Raw genomic sequence first — 19,370 nt, forward strand, 5'->3', positions numbered from 1 at the left:
TTGCAGCCACAAGGAAGCAGAGGACCCTGACTGAAACCCAAGGATTTCCCCTCACCCTAAGAAACATAAAAAAAAAAAATGAGGCTTCTACCTATAAAATTCTTTATCAGAAACCTCTGATTAGGTTAGCTAGGGCTACAACAGATCTTTACAACATAAACTGTTGGAGATTTGACTGAGATGAGGGTTTTTTGGAGCACTTTCAGACCTTCCTTACTCTGCACCGCTTAACTATTACGTTCATTAGGTAGAAGTTCTTTCTGTGGGACCAGGGCAAATCTGGATAGGCAATTTAAATTGCCCATTGCCAACTGCCTTTTGAATTTTGTAATGGACCAATACTTAGATGACCTGACTATCATATAAAGTCTGTTAATGACTTATTCCTCTTATCCTTTTGTATGATTTGGTAACTTGCATTTAACTGAGCCTCAGTAATACTTGGGGTACACATGTAGGTGTGTGCATATAAAACCAGTATTGGTAACATAACACTTTAGCCCTTGTCCAGTACCTTTTCACAGGAAAGAAGAATTATATAAATCAGAAGACATACAGAGTGCTGGAAACGACTCCATAAGACTGTTTTTAATCCCATCTCTTTCAGAGAGGAAGTTCTTAGTGAAGAAAAGAACACAATATAAAGGCAACAGGAAGGACTCCTATGTCAAAGATCTGGGTGAGTGTAAAAAAGGTACTGCTCATCCTGTTAACCACAGACAAGAGGCATTCCACCCAAAGAGGGAAGCTTATCATTTGTGCGCCTCTGCCTAAATACTATGTCTTTTTGTTTTGGGCTTCAAATCCCCTGTTTACCTTATAGAATCAGAACATGTGAAGCGAGTCTGATAATCAGCATCCTGTTATTAAGACAGTGGTTGTGAGATAATCCCTAACCCAGAACCCAAGCCTAGTTACCAGAACCCCAAACAGGTTCTATTCTAATAGCTTGTTAGATATCTTTAGAGCAGCCTATGTTTCCCTTTTGAGATAATCAGGAAATATTAAGCATGAGCATGTACTAACATGAAGCTAGTGCTACCATGTGCTTGAGAGATAGTGTGTGATGAGGTTCCTGCTCTCAAAGCTCTTTAAAGGCTAATCGGTATTTAGCCAGTTTCCTCTACTGTAGTCCAATACCATTAAAAATGGTTTCTACATTTTTAGAAATGAAAACCCTTTCAGATTCTAGAATTAATGCAACAGCTGATTCAATTGATTTGGTTTCTTCAACTTAAAACTACAACGAAAAATTATCTTACCTCATAGAGACTGTATATGAACCAAGTGAATGTGCTTGAGAGCTAGGAGAGTGAGGCTGATCCCTGGAGATTTATGTCAGTTTGTTCTAGTATCTCAAGTTATCCAAAGCCTTGTCAGTAGTACTGGGCCCAGCCATATTGAGAGAAGCACTCCTTCTCCCTTTCTTTTCCCCTCTTAGCTAATGAGATTGTCAGGCTGATGCAATGAAAGAGCCAGCATCTCTGTAAGGAGGAGTCCTGAGCCAGTGTGTGGAAGCAGTGTTGTTTTCTGTCAAGTCCCCACAGGTCTAATCTATTTTCATGGGGAAATGGGAGGGAAAGGTATGAAGAGGCCTAGCCTCCTATAAAGTGTCTTCTTTTCTGCACATTTTAAACTGATCTTAGGGGTGACATTGATATGTCACCTAGGGAGGAGGGGCTGGAAAAATCAGGAGAGAAAAAGGCAGCACCTTAGCAGGGACAGGAATCCCATTCCCTCCAGTGTCATCTGCAGTTCAGATGTGCAATACCATATCTGTCACTTGTTGGTGCCCTTTGCTACTATTAGTATTTGAATGACATCTTAAATGCTGTGATTTTTTTCGTCAATAAAGACAGTAAAATGAATTTTTGAATCTTGAAATAAAAGAATAGGTCAATTGGTAAAGGAGGTACAAAATTTCACTGAAGAGAAAAACTATAAAAAGCAGAAACTGGCCAAAAGGAAAAAGATACCCAGATGCAATGAAGAGAATAATATTTTAAAAGGCAGAATTGGCCATTTGGAAAAAAGAGGTACAAAAATTAACTGAGAAAAGAACTTTTTAAAAAGTAGGATTGACCAAATGCAAAAGGAGATACAAAAGCTTATTCAAGAAAAATCATACCCTAAAAATTAGAATTGACCAAGTGGAAGTTAATGACTTCATGCAACATCAAGAAACAATCAAAGTCAAAAGAATGAAAAAAATAGAAGAAAATATGAAATACCCCATTTCATGAGAAAAACAACTGGCTGGAAAATAAATCTTGGAGAGATAATCAAAGAATTATTGGACTAGTTGAAAGTCATGGTGAAAAAAAAAAGAACTTAGACATCATCTTTCAAGAAACTATCAAGGAAAACTGCCCTGATACCTAGATATTCTAGAAGCAGAGGGTAAAATAGAGTTTGAAAGAATCCACTAGTCATTTTCTGAAAGACATCCTTAAAGGATAACTCCCAGAAATAATATAGCCAAATTCTAGGTCCCCAGGTCAAGGATAAAATATTGTAAGCATTCAAGAAGAAACAATTAAAATATCAATACCCTGCCATAGACAGGATAACAAAAGATTCAGCAACTTGTACATTAAAGTATCAGAGGACTTGGAATATGATATTCTAGAAGGCAAAAGAGCTAGGGCTTTAACCAAGAATTACTTGCCCAGTCAAACTGAGCATAATCCTTTATGGGGAAAAACAGGTATTTAATGAAATAAAGGACTTTCAAACATTCTTGATGAAAAGACCAGAGCTGAATGAAAAATTTGACTCTCAAATACAAGAATCAAGAGAAGCATAAAAAGGTAAACAGGAAAGAGAAATCAAAAGACATTCAATAAAGTTAAACTTTTGTATATACCTACATGGGAAGATGATTCTTGTAACTCCTAAGAACTTTATCATTATTGGGGCAGTTAGAAGGACTATACATAGAGATATTTCTACAGCATAGGTCTGGTGGTCTACTGAATAGACTCTAGATGCCATGGATTAAATATACTTTTTTTTTGTAATTTAAAGCTTTCCAGAACCTCATTCTTTCCTATCCTTTTAGTCTTCTTAGAATTAATCTCTTCTATCCACTCTCTAGACCAGTCATCCTCATGACCTATTTCCTATTCTTCACCCATCACATTCCTACTATCTTCTTGCCTTTTTTTTTAAAGACTGGGAGTGTAGGGGCTACTCACCTTATAAGAAAGTAAGAGGGGAAGGGGATAAGAGAAGAAGAGGGTGGATAAATTGGGGGATGTGGAGTCTGCTTAGCCCAGAAGCTTTTAAAGCAAGCCTAAGGCTTCCTGGCAGCATCTTCTCCCCACTTAGTTTCCTTGGCCTCCTTCAAGAAATTAAAATTTCTTTTTGTGCAAGAAGCCTTTTCTTGCTCCCCCAATGGCCAATAGCTTTTTGGTCTTTCTGTTATCTTGTATCTCCCTAGTTACATGTTGCATTCTCCATAAGAATATGATCTCCTTGAGGGTAGGAATTGCTTTTGTCTTTCTTTATGATGCCCAGCATTTAGCCCAGTGCCTGGCCCAGAGTGGTTAATGCTTGTTATCTCTGTCTTTTCAGGAGCAGAAGTACATAGGATGGCATTAAGCAGGAGGCACTCATGCTGCTTCTCTGACTCCAGCAGTACCTAGAATATGTTACATGAACAATAAGTACTTAATCAGTCTTTGCAGTGTGACTATGCTCTCTGAAGTCATTCCCATAATACCAGGCATAATACAGATTACCTCCCATAACACTAGGCACAGAAATAAGATTGCTTAAACAAGTGAAAGAATGGAAAAACATTTTGGAAGCTCTTATTACATTCTAAATCACTATGCTAAGGCATGAAAATACTTTCAGAACAGCACGATAGACCCTGATCTGAAGGAACTTTATATTCTAATAAAGAAAAAAACACATACTAAGGTTCAACTATAAGTCAGATGGAATGGCATAGTGGTTCTAGCAGTGCAGCAGCAAAGGGGAGGTAATACATGTTCTTTAATGGCATTTTCATGCATAAAACCATAATGGTTTCAGTTGTTGAACCTTTTGACAGTGCCAAGGATTTTGTTGTCAAGAACCTTCTTTTCTGAGTATTTATTAAATGGAGATGCTGCAGAGTCAGGGGCTGCAGCAATTGCAAAGCCTATCAACCAGCATCTCTGTGTAGATGATTTTTCAATTTATTTGTCCAGTTCTAACTGCCCTCCCAAACTCCAGTCTCACATCTCCAACTGCCAGCTGGATTCTTCCAATTGTGTTTTTGTAGATTTTTTTTAAACCCTTACTTTCTGTCTTAGAATCAGTGTTGTGTATTGGCTCCAAGGCAGAAGAGCAGGAAGGGCTAGACAATTGGGATCAAGTGACTTGGCCAGGGTCACAGCTAGGAAGTATCTGAGGCAAGATTTGAGCTGAGGACTCATCTCTAGATCTAGCTCCCAATCCACTGAGCCCCCTAGCTGTCCCCACTCTTGTAGATATTTTGAACTCGATGTATCTGAAACTGAACTCGGCCTCCAAAACCTCTTTCTACCCTTATTGCCATAGAGGGCACTGACATTTTCCCAATCACCCTGGCTGGCAACCCAAGTGTCATCTTGGACTCAACACTCTCATACCACACTTCTGTCCATATCTAGCAGTTTCCAAGTCCTGGAGTTTTGCCCTTCATTAATATTTCTCTCATAACCTCTCCCTCCCCATCCCAAGCAAATTCGAGTAGCTTCCTTGATACCTTCAGTATCAGATATAAAACCAGCTATTTGACTTTTAAAGCCCTCTATAACCTGGCCCCTTCCTACCTTACCAGCTTCTTATTTAAGTCTGACACCTCTCCATATATTCTGTCATCCAGTGATACTGATCTCCGTGCTGTTCCTTTCCCAAGACACTCCATCTCCAAATTCTGGGCATTTTCACTGGCTGCTCCATGCCTAGAACACTTGCCATTCTTTTTTCCATCTCTGAAATTTTCTGGCTTCCTTTAAGTCTCAGTTTAAGCCTTTCTGCCTACAAGAAGATTTTCCTGCTCCTTCTTATTGCTAGTGTCTTCTCTTCCCCGGTTATTTTCAATTTATGCTGTATTTATCCAATTTATACACGATTGTTAGATTATTGTCTCCCTTATTAGAGCAGAGACTGCCTTTTGCTTTTCTTTGTATTCCTAGCACTTGGCATAGTCCCTGGCATGTTGCAGGTGTTTAATAAAGGTGCTCATTGACTGGTCATTGCCAAGTTGAACCTCCAGAAAGGGCATTTCTCTAGTTGATATAGTTAGGCTGGAACCAGAACCAGAGGTTAGAGGTGGAGGAAGATAAACATCAATTAACTATCCGCTATGCTAAGTGCTTTACAAATATCTCATTTATCTTTTTTTTTTTCTTTTTAAAACATTTACTTTCTGTCTTAGAATAAGTAGTAGGCATTGGCTCTGAGGCAGAAGAGTGGTAAGGGCTACAAGTGATTCCCAAAGTGGGTGCTACCGCCCTCTGGTGGGTGCTGCAGCGATCAACGGAGGTGGTGATGGTCACACTTTTTTTTTTTTTTAATTACATTCTATTCTGAGTTCAATAAATAGTTTCATAATTTCCAGGGGGTGCTAACTAACATTTTTTCTGGAAAGGGGGGTGGTAGGCCAAAAAAGTTTGGGAACCACTGGGCTAGACTTTTGGGGTTAAGTGACTTGCCCAATGTCATATAGCTAGGAAATGTCTGAGATACCTCCGTCTATCCACTGGGCCCCCTCATTAGTCTGTACAACAACCTTGTGAGGTAAGTACTATTTATTATACTCATTTTATAGTTGAGGAAATTGAGGCAAAGATTAAATGACTTGCCTAGGGTCATAAGGTTGGTAAGTATCTAAGAATGAATTTAAACCCCTATTTTCCTGACCCCATATCCAGCACTCTCCACAGGGCCATCTGAATATCTCTGGATGGGTGGGGAGGGCACTGCCATTCTTAAGACTTTTAGGTACAGGGTCCTGGACTGTTTCCTACTGGTCTGAGGGGAGGTAGTAGCAGTGGTTTGACTGGCCCAAATTTGTGTCTCATACATAGGGCACCTATTTTGCTAGCTACACAGCTAGCTAGGCTAGCATTCCTGCCCCAGTGGTGGCACTTGGTCAGCAGTTGGCACTGGTGGTGGCTGTGTAAGTGAAAATGCCAAATGACCCTTGACCTTTATTCCCACCATTTTGAGTCATTCACATCTTTGTTCTCTTTTGTTAATGTGTGTTTGGCACCAGTACACTTCAGCCCTGCCCTCGTTCATATTTGTAAATATTTTTTGATATTAAAATGAAAAAAGTTATTTGAATGGTCACAACCTTCTGAAACGACCTAAAGTACCACATGACTTTATGTATATTAAAAAAAACATTCAAAATCAGCTTATGGTTCAAGTAACTTTATTGTCTAAAGAAATAGTATATGCACATACTCATCAAAATTCCTCATTGTAAGCTATTCCAAAGACTTGTAAACACATTAAAAATCACATGTAAAATTCCTTTTTTTGTTTAACACAAAAAACTGAACACATATTTCTCATTTTAAAGAAAATTTTAAGTTGGAAATAAAAAAGATTCTAGCAGCTCTTAGATGAAAACCACTTAGTCACCAAGCAGTTATCATATGAATTGGTCATGCAAATAGCAAGGTGTATCCAGCATTCAGTGACAGCTATTTTCATACATGACACAGGTCCTTTGAACTTTTCCTGACCTGCAGAAAAATAGGAGAACTATTCATTGGATTCTTGCTTAGACCCTGTGTGCTTCGGGATCCACAAGTCCTGGCTTCTGCTTGCTGGCCACTTACTTAGAATGGAGAGAAAACTAGTCAGGTAAGTGATAAGGTGTTCCTGTTGGGAGTTCCACTTAAGAAAGGTTTTAACAGTGCTTGGATCCGTGGGTGAGTTGTATGTAGAGATGTCCTCAAATGAGAGGAAAGGAAAGAGTGGATTCTTAATGAAGAAATATCTGAGTCTTTTTTAAATGATCAAAATTATAGCATTACAGATTTTGAGCTGGAAAGGACCTTAAGAGATTCACCCTTAGATTCCAATTCCTCTTTGTCTAGATGAGGAAACCTGGATCCAGAGAGATAGACCTTCAATGACTTGCCCAAAGTCACCCAGGTTGTAAGTTCCAGAACCAGGGTTCAAATTCATGTCCTTTGATTCCAGATCTGGTGTGCTTACTTCTGCTACTTTTTTCTGATTCTTTGAAATGGAGTGTTTTCCGTATATTTATAAGAAACTTCTGGAAAAAAAAGCGAATGTAATTCTCGTATTTCCTGAACCCACCTATTACTGGAAACTCAATTATTGAGCAAATGACATTTTCTTTGTTGCACATAAATAATTGTACACTGCAGACTGAAAATGGATCCCAAACACACCTTTATTCAGTTTTTATTTTCAATTTCCCATGGAAAATACGAACTATTTTCAGTTCACTGTCTTCTGGAATTTATTTCCCTCTATATAGGATTGGGCCACTTTTGGTTATCCAGAGGAGTTACAACAAGATGGCCTTATTAGCTAAATTTTTTTGGCCTCCTTTAGTATGCTTCCATGCGTTCACGAGCTCATTGGTATGGATGCTTTGATTGGTGCAGATCACAATTCATGCACATCTTTTCTTCCTGTGCCATCTGTGGCTATCTCTTGTAAACATCTTCTACAAAGAGATCCAATATACTGGAGGTGTTCTATAGTGTCTTTTCTAACTCATCCTCTGGATCTAGTATAAACTGGTTATTTTACAGCTTTATTTGGACAATAGTCCACTTTGAAACAGATGGTGGTGTTCACTGTCCTAATTTTAGAAGACAGTTATGTATAGGAATTGATTCTTGTTGATTGAGTGATTAGTGACATTTCACAAGAGTCTGTAAATAGAGCAGGCTTTATTAGCTCAGGTGGGATCTCCTGAACTGGCCACATTTCTACCCAGATGAATGATGGAGTATATGTTTTCTGACTCCCTTTGCTTTCAATCGATCTTCTTTGCTTATAGTTATACCAAACCTGACGAATCATTTCTTTGAATGGTCTTGTGGTTAGAGTGTAGAGAATGGGGTTCAGAGCACTATTGATAGGCAAAATGAAAATCACCACCCAAGAAGTAATGGTGCCTGGAAAAAATGTAAATAATATTAGCTTTTTTATTGAATATTTATAAATTCCCCCAAACCATGTCCCCCCAGAAGACAAATATCCTCCCTCAACTTCTTGATTTACTTTTCTTCTGTTGTCATTTGATTATATGCTTGGCCTATACATGTCTTTCCAAACACTGCTTCAGAAGGTCAGTATTTCATCACAATTTTTAAAAAAACATTATTTCAATTCAACTCTATTCCATAAACCTTTAGTAAGAACATTGTAAGATTCAGATAATGTATTAGTCATTTCTTTTCCCTGGACCTTAGTTTCCTTATGTGTACAATGAGGAGATTTTTTCAGGCAAGGCTGGGGAGGGAATAAGTTCTAGGTATGAAGAAGAGCATTTTTGAATACTTGGAGGCAGGAAAACAAGGAGACTCTAGATCAGTGATTCCCAAAGTAAGCACCACTGCCTCCTGGTGGTTGCTGCAGTGATCCAGGGGTGAAGGGGTGGTGATGGCCAAAGGTGTATTTGGGGGCCGTGAATAACTGTAAGGAGGAGGTGATAGTATGTGACAGGGGGTGCTAAGTAATATTTTTTCTGGAAAGGGGGCGGTAGACGAAAAAATTTTGGGAACCACTGCTTTAGATGATCTCTTCAGGGCTAACTTTACCATTCATGATCTGATAAGTAGAAGTAGTTTCATACTATGATTCAATTTTGGGAAAAATAAAATTTCATTCTTATTTTTCTTTATTAAATTAATGTCTATCTGCTACCACTTTTCCGAGCATCTAAACTTATCTTGAAAAGAAAGGTTTTTCTTCTTTTCATTCTATGATTACAGTTGAAATTTCCTATTAAAATTTTGGTGATCTTTCCTAATTTTCTGTTGCGATCACTTATTTGATTCCAATAGAGTCTAATAAACACTATTAAATGTTTATTGGTTAATATTTAAATAACTTAAAAAGCAACATGGTACAATGAAAAGAGCAGTGGGCTATTAAAATGTTTTTTATTCATACTTTTTGTCTTTAAATCAATTATTTCTAGAAAACAAAAACAACCTAAACTTGTCAACTTCTAGCCTGAGCCTTCCCCTGAGGGAAAGAGAAACAATCAAGCAGAAGCTGCCATTTGACAATGTACCATCACTTTATCATAGTAGTTCCCTGCCTCTCTGCTTCATTATTTATTCTCTGACACTTTGAAAGGTTTATCATCCCTTTGCATTTGGCTTCCTTTAAATAGTCTTTTCATTAACATTTTTGTTTTCTTTGTGTGTGTGCATGCTTGCACGCACATGTGTATATGTATGCATGTCATGTATGTTCATTTAAATAATTTCATAAAACTGTTGTTCATACCCTTTTATTTTCTAGTTTATACAGAATACACAAAGAGGTGAATAAAGCATTATCCATATGAAAAGACGTGTTTATGTGTAAATATGGATATAATTATCCATATATATGTGAATTTTGCATACTTTGCTCTGCATTAGGTCGGATAAATCTTCCCATGTTTCTCTGAATTCTTCACATTTCTCGTTTCTTTCGGCATAATGCTACTCAAAGACTATAGGTTTTTTTCTTCTAGCCATTATTCAATTATCGAATCCTAGAGTTTTTGGGCATAGGTCTAACCTTTCACTTCCTCAGGATAGATGTCCCGCAGTGAGATTCCTGGGTCAGAGGATCATGCAACCCTTGATTTGGAGCTAGAAGAAACCTTAGAGGCCATCATCTAGGTCAACTAACCATCAGAATAAGGCCATAAAGGTAATGAGTATCCTAGACAGGAATGGAACTTGGGTCATTTGTTCCCCCAGCCCATGGTTTTTCTATTTAACTAGGAGAATGTCATTAGAGTCACTTTCCTTGCATAATTCAGAACAGTTTGATCATTCACAGCTCTACCAGCAGGGCATTAGTGTGTCTGTCTGTCTGTCTTCCTTAAGTTCCTCCAAATCTGATTTTCTCCATTTTTTTCTTTGGTCATTTTAGCCAATTCGCATGTTTTGAGGTGGAACTTCAGAATTGTTTGAATGTGCATTTCTTTTATTGTTGAACTCATTTTCCTCATCATAGTGCTGCCTCTAATGAGTTGAGGGAACTTGGGCAAAGCATTTTGCTTCTCTAAGATGCAGTTTCCTCATCTATAAAATGAGGGGACTAAATGGTCTTGAAATTCCCTTCTGGCTCTCAGGCTATGATCCTGCCCCTCTGCCCTTCTTTGCAAAGGAAAACACTTTGTGAAACATTACAGGTACTAACGGATTCAGGTATTGTTTAGGCTTTTTTGGTAAATTGCTTTTTCCTCCCTGGAAGGGTGAGACTCTATATAGGGGAGGATATATGTTGAAATGAAGGTGACATAAAACTAAAAGAAATAAGCATAATAAAAATTAAACTGAATATGAATGCTTGATGATCTACATGTGGGGGTATATGTACAAATATATACCCATGCATTTGTATCTGTGTACATACATACCTGTACTTAGACACTGACCAATATACAGGGCATCCCCAAAGTCTTAGTGCAACTTTTAAAGCTCTTCAAGCTTTATTATATAACCTTAATAGTTTAAAACTGAGTTAAGTCTTCCGGGAAACCCCCTCTCTCTCTTCCTATCTGTCCAGTCTTTAATAATTGGATGCTTTCTTCCATCAACTTAATAATTCTTGCATAATAGCACCATCCCTTCCTTTCCTCACAATAGCTCTGTGAGACAGGGGGCACAAGTCTGTTTTTCCTTATCTTTCAGACAATTAACATGTCCCTTGTGGGGATTGAGTAATTTGTGGTTGTTCAGTCTTTTCAATTGCATATGACTCTATGACACCATTTGGGGTTTTCTTGGCAAAGATCCTGGAGTGGTTTGCCATTTCTTTCTCCACCTCAAATGATAAAGGAGATGAGGAAACTGAGACAAATAAGGTTAAATGACTTGCTTAGAGTCACACAACTAATAAGTGTCTGAGGCTGGATTTGAACTCAGAAAGATGAATCTTCCCGATTCCAGGCCCAGTGCTTTATCCATTGTACCACCTACCTGCCCTCTATCATAATTAGTTGTTATTTAACTATAATATATGTATGTAAATGCAGTAAGATGACAAATGTGAAGAATTTAGAGAAACATGGGACTAATTTGAATGACCTAATGTAGAGTGAATTAAATAAACCCCCCCAAAACCCAAGCTAAATAAAATTTAGAAAGGAGATGAATGGTCAACCTACTGAATATCTATTTTTCAAACACAATGCAAATGATTATTGGATTATTCAGGTTGATTTTTTTGGATCTTTGTTAGCAGTGGATAATTCTGAGTAGGTCACCCATACATCTCAGCCACCATGTCTCTGTTCTGTTAAGCATTGTGCTACTAGATATTCATGAAAAGAAACTGTACAATTTCCTCTCAGGGGGAAAAAAATTGATTGATGGACTAAACATGTAAATTTTTAACAATAACCATCAAGAGAATTTTGGATTTAGATTTTTAATCATTCCTTCTCAGAGAAATATGACAGAAAGAGGAATTTCATTGCTTGTCATTCAGAAAGAAAAGGGAAAAAAACAAAAACAAATCCAGTGTCATACCTGGTATTTCTACCTGAAGCAGGGAAAGGAATTTCAATATAAAAATGGGTATCCAGCACAAGGCATCCGTAAATACAATGAAAAAAAACCGTTTGGCCAGGGTCACTTCCTTTTTAACATGATTCCGGATTTCTGTTGCAGTCACAGCAGTTTGATGAACACTGTAAAACATGCTCCCATAGGAAAAAACGATGATGATGAAGGCCGCCAAGTTAACACCTATTTAGGAGATAAGTCAGTTAGTCAGGTAGGTGACTGACCTGGAAAGCATAAAATGTTTTTTATCAATATCGATAAACAGAAGTCACTGGAATGTAACTCAAGCTTCTTTGCTCGACATAAAAAATTAATATGGCATGTGGAAATATGGAGATTCCATTTGTAGTTGTCCTGTATTTGCTAGGGATGATGGAATGTGTAATTTGGAAAGTGGTAGAATAAAACTAAGAATTTCTAATGGTTTGTTGTGCCAGAACACATTGAACTTTCTAGTATCTGATGTTGATTTTTCATGATACAAAACACTTTGTGCTCTGCTTGGAATATAAATGTATATTTTTAATATGCTGATTTCACAGTTGCCCTGCTAGTTAAAAACACACACATACATATTTGTATGTTTTTTTTTTGGTTTTGTAGCATTTTAATTTTTCAAAGCACTTTATAGACACTATCACATTTAATTCATCTTAAAAAATTCTATTTATTTATTTATTTTAGAATATTTTTCCATGGTTCCATGATTCATGTTATTAATTCTTGTATGTTGAGATTATAAATGCGAAGGACCCAAATTTCATTTCATTCAAAAATGCTGGTGAAAATCCTAAGTGTGTATGATTTGTGTTTGAACTATTTGCATTATATTATGTTGTTTATTATGTTACATCATGTTGTTATATTATGTTACGTTATATTGTATTATATTTATATTAATGGAAGATATAGAAAGATCTATAACCTGTAATGAATACACTTATTCATTGGGGGAGCATATAACATATATCCAAGGCAATGGCTGAAATACACTTTTAGTTCAGTTGGGGTAGGAGGAGTGAAGTAGCAGATAATCTAGGACACTTGGAAACTGTGGCTGAGTTGGGGGAATGGGAGGATGAAATAGGGGAAGGTAAAGAGGAGTTTCCCTGGGATGTGGCCATTGGCAATATGGTAACTTTTTAGTTTAACTATTTTTTACTAATAAGATGCTTACTGCTAAAGAACTGCAAATGTGGTCAGTACTTTCTACATTTCAGGGCCTTGGAGCAAAGCTCTTGTCGCCCTGTTCTAGTTGTAGTTCTGGCTAGAAAGATAACATGGTCTGGTCCTGAACCATCAAACTTGCTATATCATTTTGGGTAAGTCACTTTATTAATTTAATCCTCAGTTGTTTTATCTGAAAAATAAAGGGTTAGATTACAGTCTCTCTAGGGCTTCTCTAATATCTGACTTTTTACTTATATGAACATTTTATTTAAACATTTTTTCCATGGTTCCATGGTTCATGTTCTCTCCTTCCCCTCTTCCCTCCTCACTCCTGGAGTTGACAGTCAATTCCACCGAGTTATACATCTATTATCACTCATTTTAAATAAATGACCATTTTAAATAAAAGTCTATAGAGTTCCTAAAATATGATATGTAGGCTATTATACCAGCAGATGAAAGAAATGTGGTAATAGTTTCTTACCAAGAAAAATAACTACTGAATAAATCTGTGCTCCCATACTTTCTCCTTGTTCTGAGTGAAGGGGGAAACAGACTCCATTGGTACCATAGTAGTTTTTAAAAAATTCCTTGTTGCTCAGTGGAATAAAAGCCACTACAAACCCAATAATCCATATAAGAATCAGGATTGTGATTGTCCTGCATTTTCCAGGTTTCAAACATCTAAAAGGGTAGACAATGCAGATATATTTTTCCAAAGTCAGAAAAGTTAGAAGTAAAACGGATACTTCTGTAGACAATATGGCCAGAGATCCCACTAGCTGGCAGTAGGTACTATCCATCCATAGCTGTGCATGTTTATTATACTCGCCACGATACTTCAAGTCAAAGGCTCCAATCACAAATAAATATATTCCCATTAGGCAGTCAGCACCTATAAAAATAGTTAAATAGAATACATATAGAGGCTTAAATAGACACCTAAACATTTTTTTTTCTATTTCACAAGAAGCAAAATGGTTAAAAAATTTATTAAAATTTTTTAAAAATTCACCACCACTGGGGCAGCTGGGTAGCTCAGTGGAGTGAGAGTCAGGCCTAGAGACAGGAGGTCCTAGGTTCAAACCCGGCCTCAGCCACTTCCCAGCTGTGTGACCCTGGGCAAGTCACTTGACCCCCATTGCCCACCCTTACCAATCTTCCACCTATGAGACAATACACCAAAGTACAAGGGTTTAAAAAAAAAATCACCACCACCACCATCAAACATTTAGTTTAAAAATGCATAAAAAAGATTATGTAGAAGACCACAAACTCCACATTGTTTACATTTTGTTTAAAAACATGTAAATTAAATATTTGTGCTAATATAGACATTCTCCTGTTTTTGAGTTCCCTTTGGATTTGTTTTATTTGGATACTTTTTTCTCTTAATTTTGTGGCTATTGTTTTTTCTTAGTGTAATCATAATATATATTATTCTTATTCTCTTTTCTTCTCTTTTTATCTCTTCATATATTTCCCTTTTTTCTTGGTATTTCCAATATTTGTCATTCCAATAATATAATGCAATCCATTTACATTCAAACATCATAATCTATTTGGCCAAATAATATTGTTGGAATATCTACTTAAATGAGAATGTTTTTCTTTCCAATTATTACAATTGATGGATTGGAATTCAGAGCATCTTGGCAGTGACTTGACTATAAGTGTGGTTGCCATCAAAAAGTACATTAGTATTCCATACCTCTGCTTGACAGTGTTGTTGGCATATCGGAATAACTAATGTCCTGTTTGGTCCATTCTCTGTCACCAGTAGAATGAAGCAGTAGTAACTAATAGGAAAATCAAAACAAACCAGTAGACCGCTTTTCTGTAGCCATGCTTAAGTACTTGAGGGAGGTATGAAACTTGTCTGAATTTGAATCAGTGACCTTGAACTATCCCATGTGGCTGTGTGGAGAATCCATGGAAATGACCATGAAACATTATTCAGCATTATTATATCTTCAAGGATTGAAGATCATGCCCCACACTATTGCTTTTTGGGTCTCGCTGTCTCCCCCTTTATGCAATATTCTATTGTTTATGGGCACCCATTCCTTCTTCCAATTCTAGGACCTGTGTCTATTCAATCAAAATCTGCCTTTGAAAAGGTTGTGATGCCATAACAGATTAGATGGTAAGTTAATGTTTTGGTTCATAGAGGAGTATTTTCAATATAGGTCTGTGGAATTTCTTTTATTTAAAAATATTTTTATGTATTTTGTTAAATATTTCCCAATTACATTAACATTTTGAACATTCATTTTTTAATATTTTGAGTTCCAAATTCTCTCCCTTTCATCTTTCTTCTCCCTATTCTTTAAAAAGACTTCTATTATACATGAGAAGTCATGCAAAACATTTCTATATTAGCCATGTTGCAAAAGAAAACACACAAAAACCTCATGAAAAATAAAGTGAAAAAATTATGCTTCATCTTTTTTCAGACTCCACCAGTTCTTTCTCTGTGGCTGGAAAGCATTTTTCATCATGAGTCCTTCTGAATTGTCTTGGACCACTGTGTTGATCCAAATAGTTAAGTCAGTCATAGTTGATGATCATACAATATTGCTGCACTGTGTAAATTGTTCTCCTGGTTCTGCTCATTTCACTTTGCATCAGTTCATATAAATCTTCCCAGGTTTTTAACCATCATACTCATCATTTTTTATAACCCAATAGTATTTTTTTGTGGAATTTCTAACTGTTCCCTAATGAATAAGGAGTCAGAGGGATAGAACATGGTGTGGTAAGGGACAGAGAAGTCAGAAAGGTGTAGGTTCAGGTATTACCTTGGACATATTCTGGATCTGTAACCCTGAGCAAATTATCTTTCAGTACCTCAGGAAAATGATCTAAGATTATAAAGTACAAGATTATCTAAGATTACAAGAGAGAGTGCCCCTTGTGGATTAATCAAGGGAGTTTTCCACAAGGAAATCAGAAAGTCCCGTCCTAAGGCTTCAAGCAGAAAGTAAGGGGACATTTTGTTGGGTCAGAGGTGGCCATTCCACCACACCATTGTATAAAAGCTAACCCTGATCCCACAAACGATTAAAGTTAGATCATTGCCTGATAACTCTGGGCCAAAGGATTTCACTGAAAATTTGGAGCTGAAAAAGATCAATCAGTTCTGTTGCCTAAGCAACAATTACTGATCCATTTGAGATTGTAAATCCCTCCAAATAGGAACTGGTTAAACTTTTGGGGAGTAGTGTGGAAAGAAGGCAGAATTAAAAATTACAGAGACTCAAGAGGAGATTAATGGTTTTAATTGATTGAAGAAATAAGAAAATTTGCAGAGCAACTTGATTCAGATTTTAGGAATATCTGTTAGACCATAGAGTCTTTGAATAACTGTTTCTTATTCAGCCTTATATGCTTAGAGTAGGTTTTACACAAAATAGGCCTTTGAATTTAGCATCTCTTGGGCATACCAGGAGTCTAACATGTGTTTAAGGAACAAATAACATATAGTATTGGATCATGATATTCTATCAATCTGAAATTACAAATGCAAACAAAAACTTTAATGGATTTTTAATTTCCCTTCTAGAAGCTGGGGAAATTAGATGAGATTAGAGAACTTTTTAAAGGTTTCTTCCAAAATTTTATAGTGGAAGGGCTATGTCTGAGGTCCTGTTAGATCAGGGGTTCTTACTTTAAGGTCTGTGAATTTGTTTTTAAGACTATTTTGATTACTGTATTTTAAAATTATTGTTTTCCTTTGTAATCCTTTGTATTTTTACTTTAAAATATTCTCAGGAGGGGATCCATAAGCTTCATCAAGTTGCCAGAGTTATGTCATAAAAAAAGAAAGATGAAGAACACTATGCCAAATAAAGGACTTTTTTTTTTAAAGGAGAATAAGATCTCAAGACTTTCTAGGATGCTCAGAAACACTAGGTAGTATTCTCTGCAAGATTTCTGTAGGAATATGTGAAAAAATTATGAATGAAATAAAATAAATAAAAAATATGTATTTCTGGGTGTGTGTGTGTGTGGAATATTTCTAACAGTGAGAGCCTGGGCCCCACTGAAGAAATTTTAAAAACTAAAACTTCATGATAAACATACATGGCATCTTCCCCTAACTTTCCTTTCTCCTGCCAGCATATCAATCATTAGATAAGTGTTATAAACTGAGCCTGCTTGTCTATAGATAAGTATAATCTTAAGGAGCAAATAAATTGTATCATTAAACCACATCTTTGCAGAGGAATTTGACTCTAGGACCTCTGTGAGGAAGCTAGATCTGGGCAGGGGCTGACAAGCTTCTTTGTCTTAGGAGAAGGACACAGGGGGAGGGGAGTTGTGGGATGCATTGGAGTGCTCACGGGTACCAGGGATGTTTAATAATACATAGATTCCTGTAAGAATGATTTTAATGGAGTTGGGCACTGAACCAAATGCTTACGCCACAAAGCAGCCCAGTTTATCTACTCTCCTGAGAGCATGACTGCATTGGTGGGGTGGGAGACCTGGCAGAAGGGAAGGGCAGTTGGGGAGAAAGGAGAGACTTTTTAAATTTGCCCATCCATGGGATCTCACAATATTATTTAGAGTCAGAACCCACAGGAGTGCTGGTCTTGGTATCAGAACGATGTGGGGGACAAGTTATCTAACATCTTAGTGCCATCAGGCATCCTCTAAGACTGTGACTTACAGATGAGTAGCTGATTTCTTTGCAGGAGTTTCCATACCCAGAATGACCTAACTGGATGGAAATGCCAGGTTTGGCTTTCTTGTTCCCAAAGTTTTATGTGTTAAGTCTTTAGAGTGTCTATGATAAGATGCCACAGAATAAACTGTAACTCTGAAATTTTTTTTGAGTTTGCTTATTTTTGAATAGTAATGATTGTGAATAAATAATTTTAAAATGGTCTTTCCCTCAAGGAATACTCACAGCAGAGAGAGATGATTGAGAGGGCGTGAAGCTTGTTCTCAGATCTGATATAAGGCCGCATGCAGATGACAAAGATATTTCCAAAGCATGTGACTGCAGATACAACCCAAACAAACACTCTCTGAATGATGCTTGCTAGGAGATTTTCTAAGGATGAAATTCCATCTGTATTAGGCTTGCAGCTGCGCACATGTGGAGCATAGCCACAGTACTGGAATTTTTTAAAATATCTGGTGGATAAAAGAAATTGAAATAATATTTTGTGTTTAGATGAAAAATACTAATATATTTATTAATCATATTCATTTTTATTGATTCTCTCCCCTTCTCCCCCAATTTAAAAAAAATTATCGACTTTGGGGATATTGTGAGAGAGTAGAGTAGAAAGCATATTGAATTTAGAATCAGAGAACTTAGATTCAGATGAAGGTCCAGTCCCTTGCCTGCTTCTGGCCTGATTTTCTTTATCAATAGAAGTAGATGACCTCTGAGGCCTCTTCTAGCTCAAGATCTTATGACATCCTGGGAAATTATAGTCTACAAAAGGACTGAGGCTGTAGTTTTAAATACAAATTTAATTTTCATAGAATTGTAAATAGAACATTTGGAGAAAAGCTTACAGGTGATCTACTCCAACTCTCTCATCTTATCAGTGATAAAGCTTAGGTCCAGGGAGGTTAAGGGATGCTCCATTTCATACAGGTATGAAATAGCACAACCAGGAGTTGGAAGTAGGCTCTCCAATTCCAGATCTGCTGCCTCCCCAAAAGGAGGGACAATGACTTAATTTCACCATAAATGTGTATGCAAGTGAGAAACACAAAATTGTTGGTATGCTCAGTCTAAAAGATATTAGTCCATTAATAAAACTGTTGTTCATCTGGCATGGCAATGGTAAGAAATTCTGAGTGTCGGGTATATGTATTTATCTTAAAGACATCATTAAACTACATCACTTGTAGATTCCTGAACTCTCTGGGTATTACAAATTTGAAAAAACCCTTTAAAAATTGGTATGTTTAACTTTTGCTACATTCTAACCCCTGTTAGCCATTCTTCTAGTAACATTGAACAAAGTCTAGGGGTAAAGGAAGGTGGGAGAGGAAGAATCTGTATTAAACCACTACACTTTATTTCCTGAACTTTGTGCCCATGACCCAGTGGATAGAGTGGTGGACTCGAAAAACTCAGGGAAATCTAACTTCAAATCCAGCCTCAGATAGTTACTAGCTGTGTGACCCTGAGCAAATGATTTGACCTGTCTGCCTCAGTATCCACATCTGTAAAAAAAATGGGGACATGAATAGCATTGACCTCCCAGGTTTTTTGTGAAGATAAAATGAGATATTTGTAAAGCACTTTTTTGTAAACCTTAAAGTCTATATAAATGTGTGTGTTCCCTCCCTCTCTCTCTGTTTCTTCCTCCTTCTCTCTCTCTCTCCCTCTCTCCCTCTCTTTCTCTGTCTCACTTCCCCCTCCCTCTCTCTCTTTCTCTGTCTCACTTCCCCCTCCCTCTC

At 37.0% G+C, this 19,370-nt stretch overlaps 1 protein-coding gene and 1 long non-coding RNA gene across 4 annotated transcripts in view; one reads left to right on the forward strand and one right to left on the reverse strand.

The window, feature by feature from the left end:
* Nucleotides 1-7,845: 7,845 nt before the first annotated feature.
* Nucleotides 7,846-19,370, reverse strand: part of RXFP1 (relaxin family peptide receptor 1) — a 75,905-nt gene continuing 64,380 nt past the window's right edge. For all 3 annotated transcript variants that reach the window (XM_044680290.1, XM_044680289.1, XM_044680288.1), the window contains 4 exons: nucleotides 17,854-18,083; nucleotides 13,423-13,833; nucleotides 11,733-11,951; nucleotides 7,846-8,147 (listed from right to left, as the gene is read on the reverse strand). In XM_044680290.1, coding sequence (XP_044536225.1) covers nucleotides 7,846-8,147; nucleotides 11,733-11,951; nucleotides 13,423-13,833; nucleotides 17,854-18,083 — 1,162 coding nt within the window. The remainder of the gene's footprint in view (nucleotides 8,148-11,732; nucleotides 11,952-13,422; nucleotides 13,834-17,853; nucleotides 18,084-19,370) is intronic.
* On the forward strand, nucleotides 15,005-16,925 carry LOC123251113. Its single transcript, XR_006506497.1, has 2 exons — nucleotides 15,005-15,084; nucleotides 16,713-16,925. It is a non-coding gene; the product is annotated as an uncharacterized LOC123251113 (long non-coding RNA).

The sequence above is a fragment of the Gracilinanus agilis genome, chromosome 6 (genome assembly GCF_016433145.1).
Source record: "Gracilinanus agilis isolate LMUSP501 chromosome 6, AgileGrace, whole genome shotgun sequence".
NCBI classification, from domain to species: Eukaryota; Metazoa; Chordata; class Mammalia; order Didelphimorphia; family Didelphidae; genus Gracilinanus; species Gracilinanus agilis.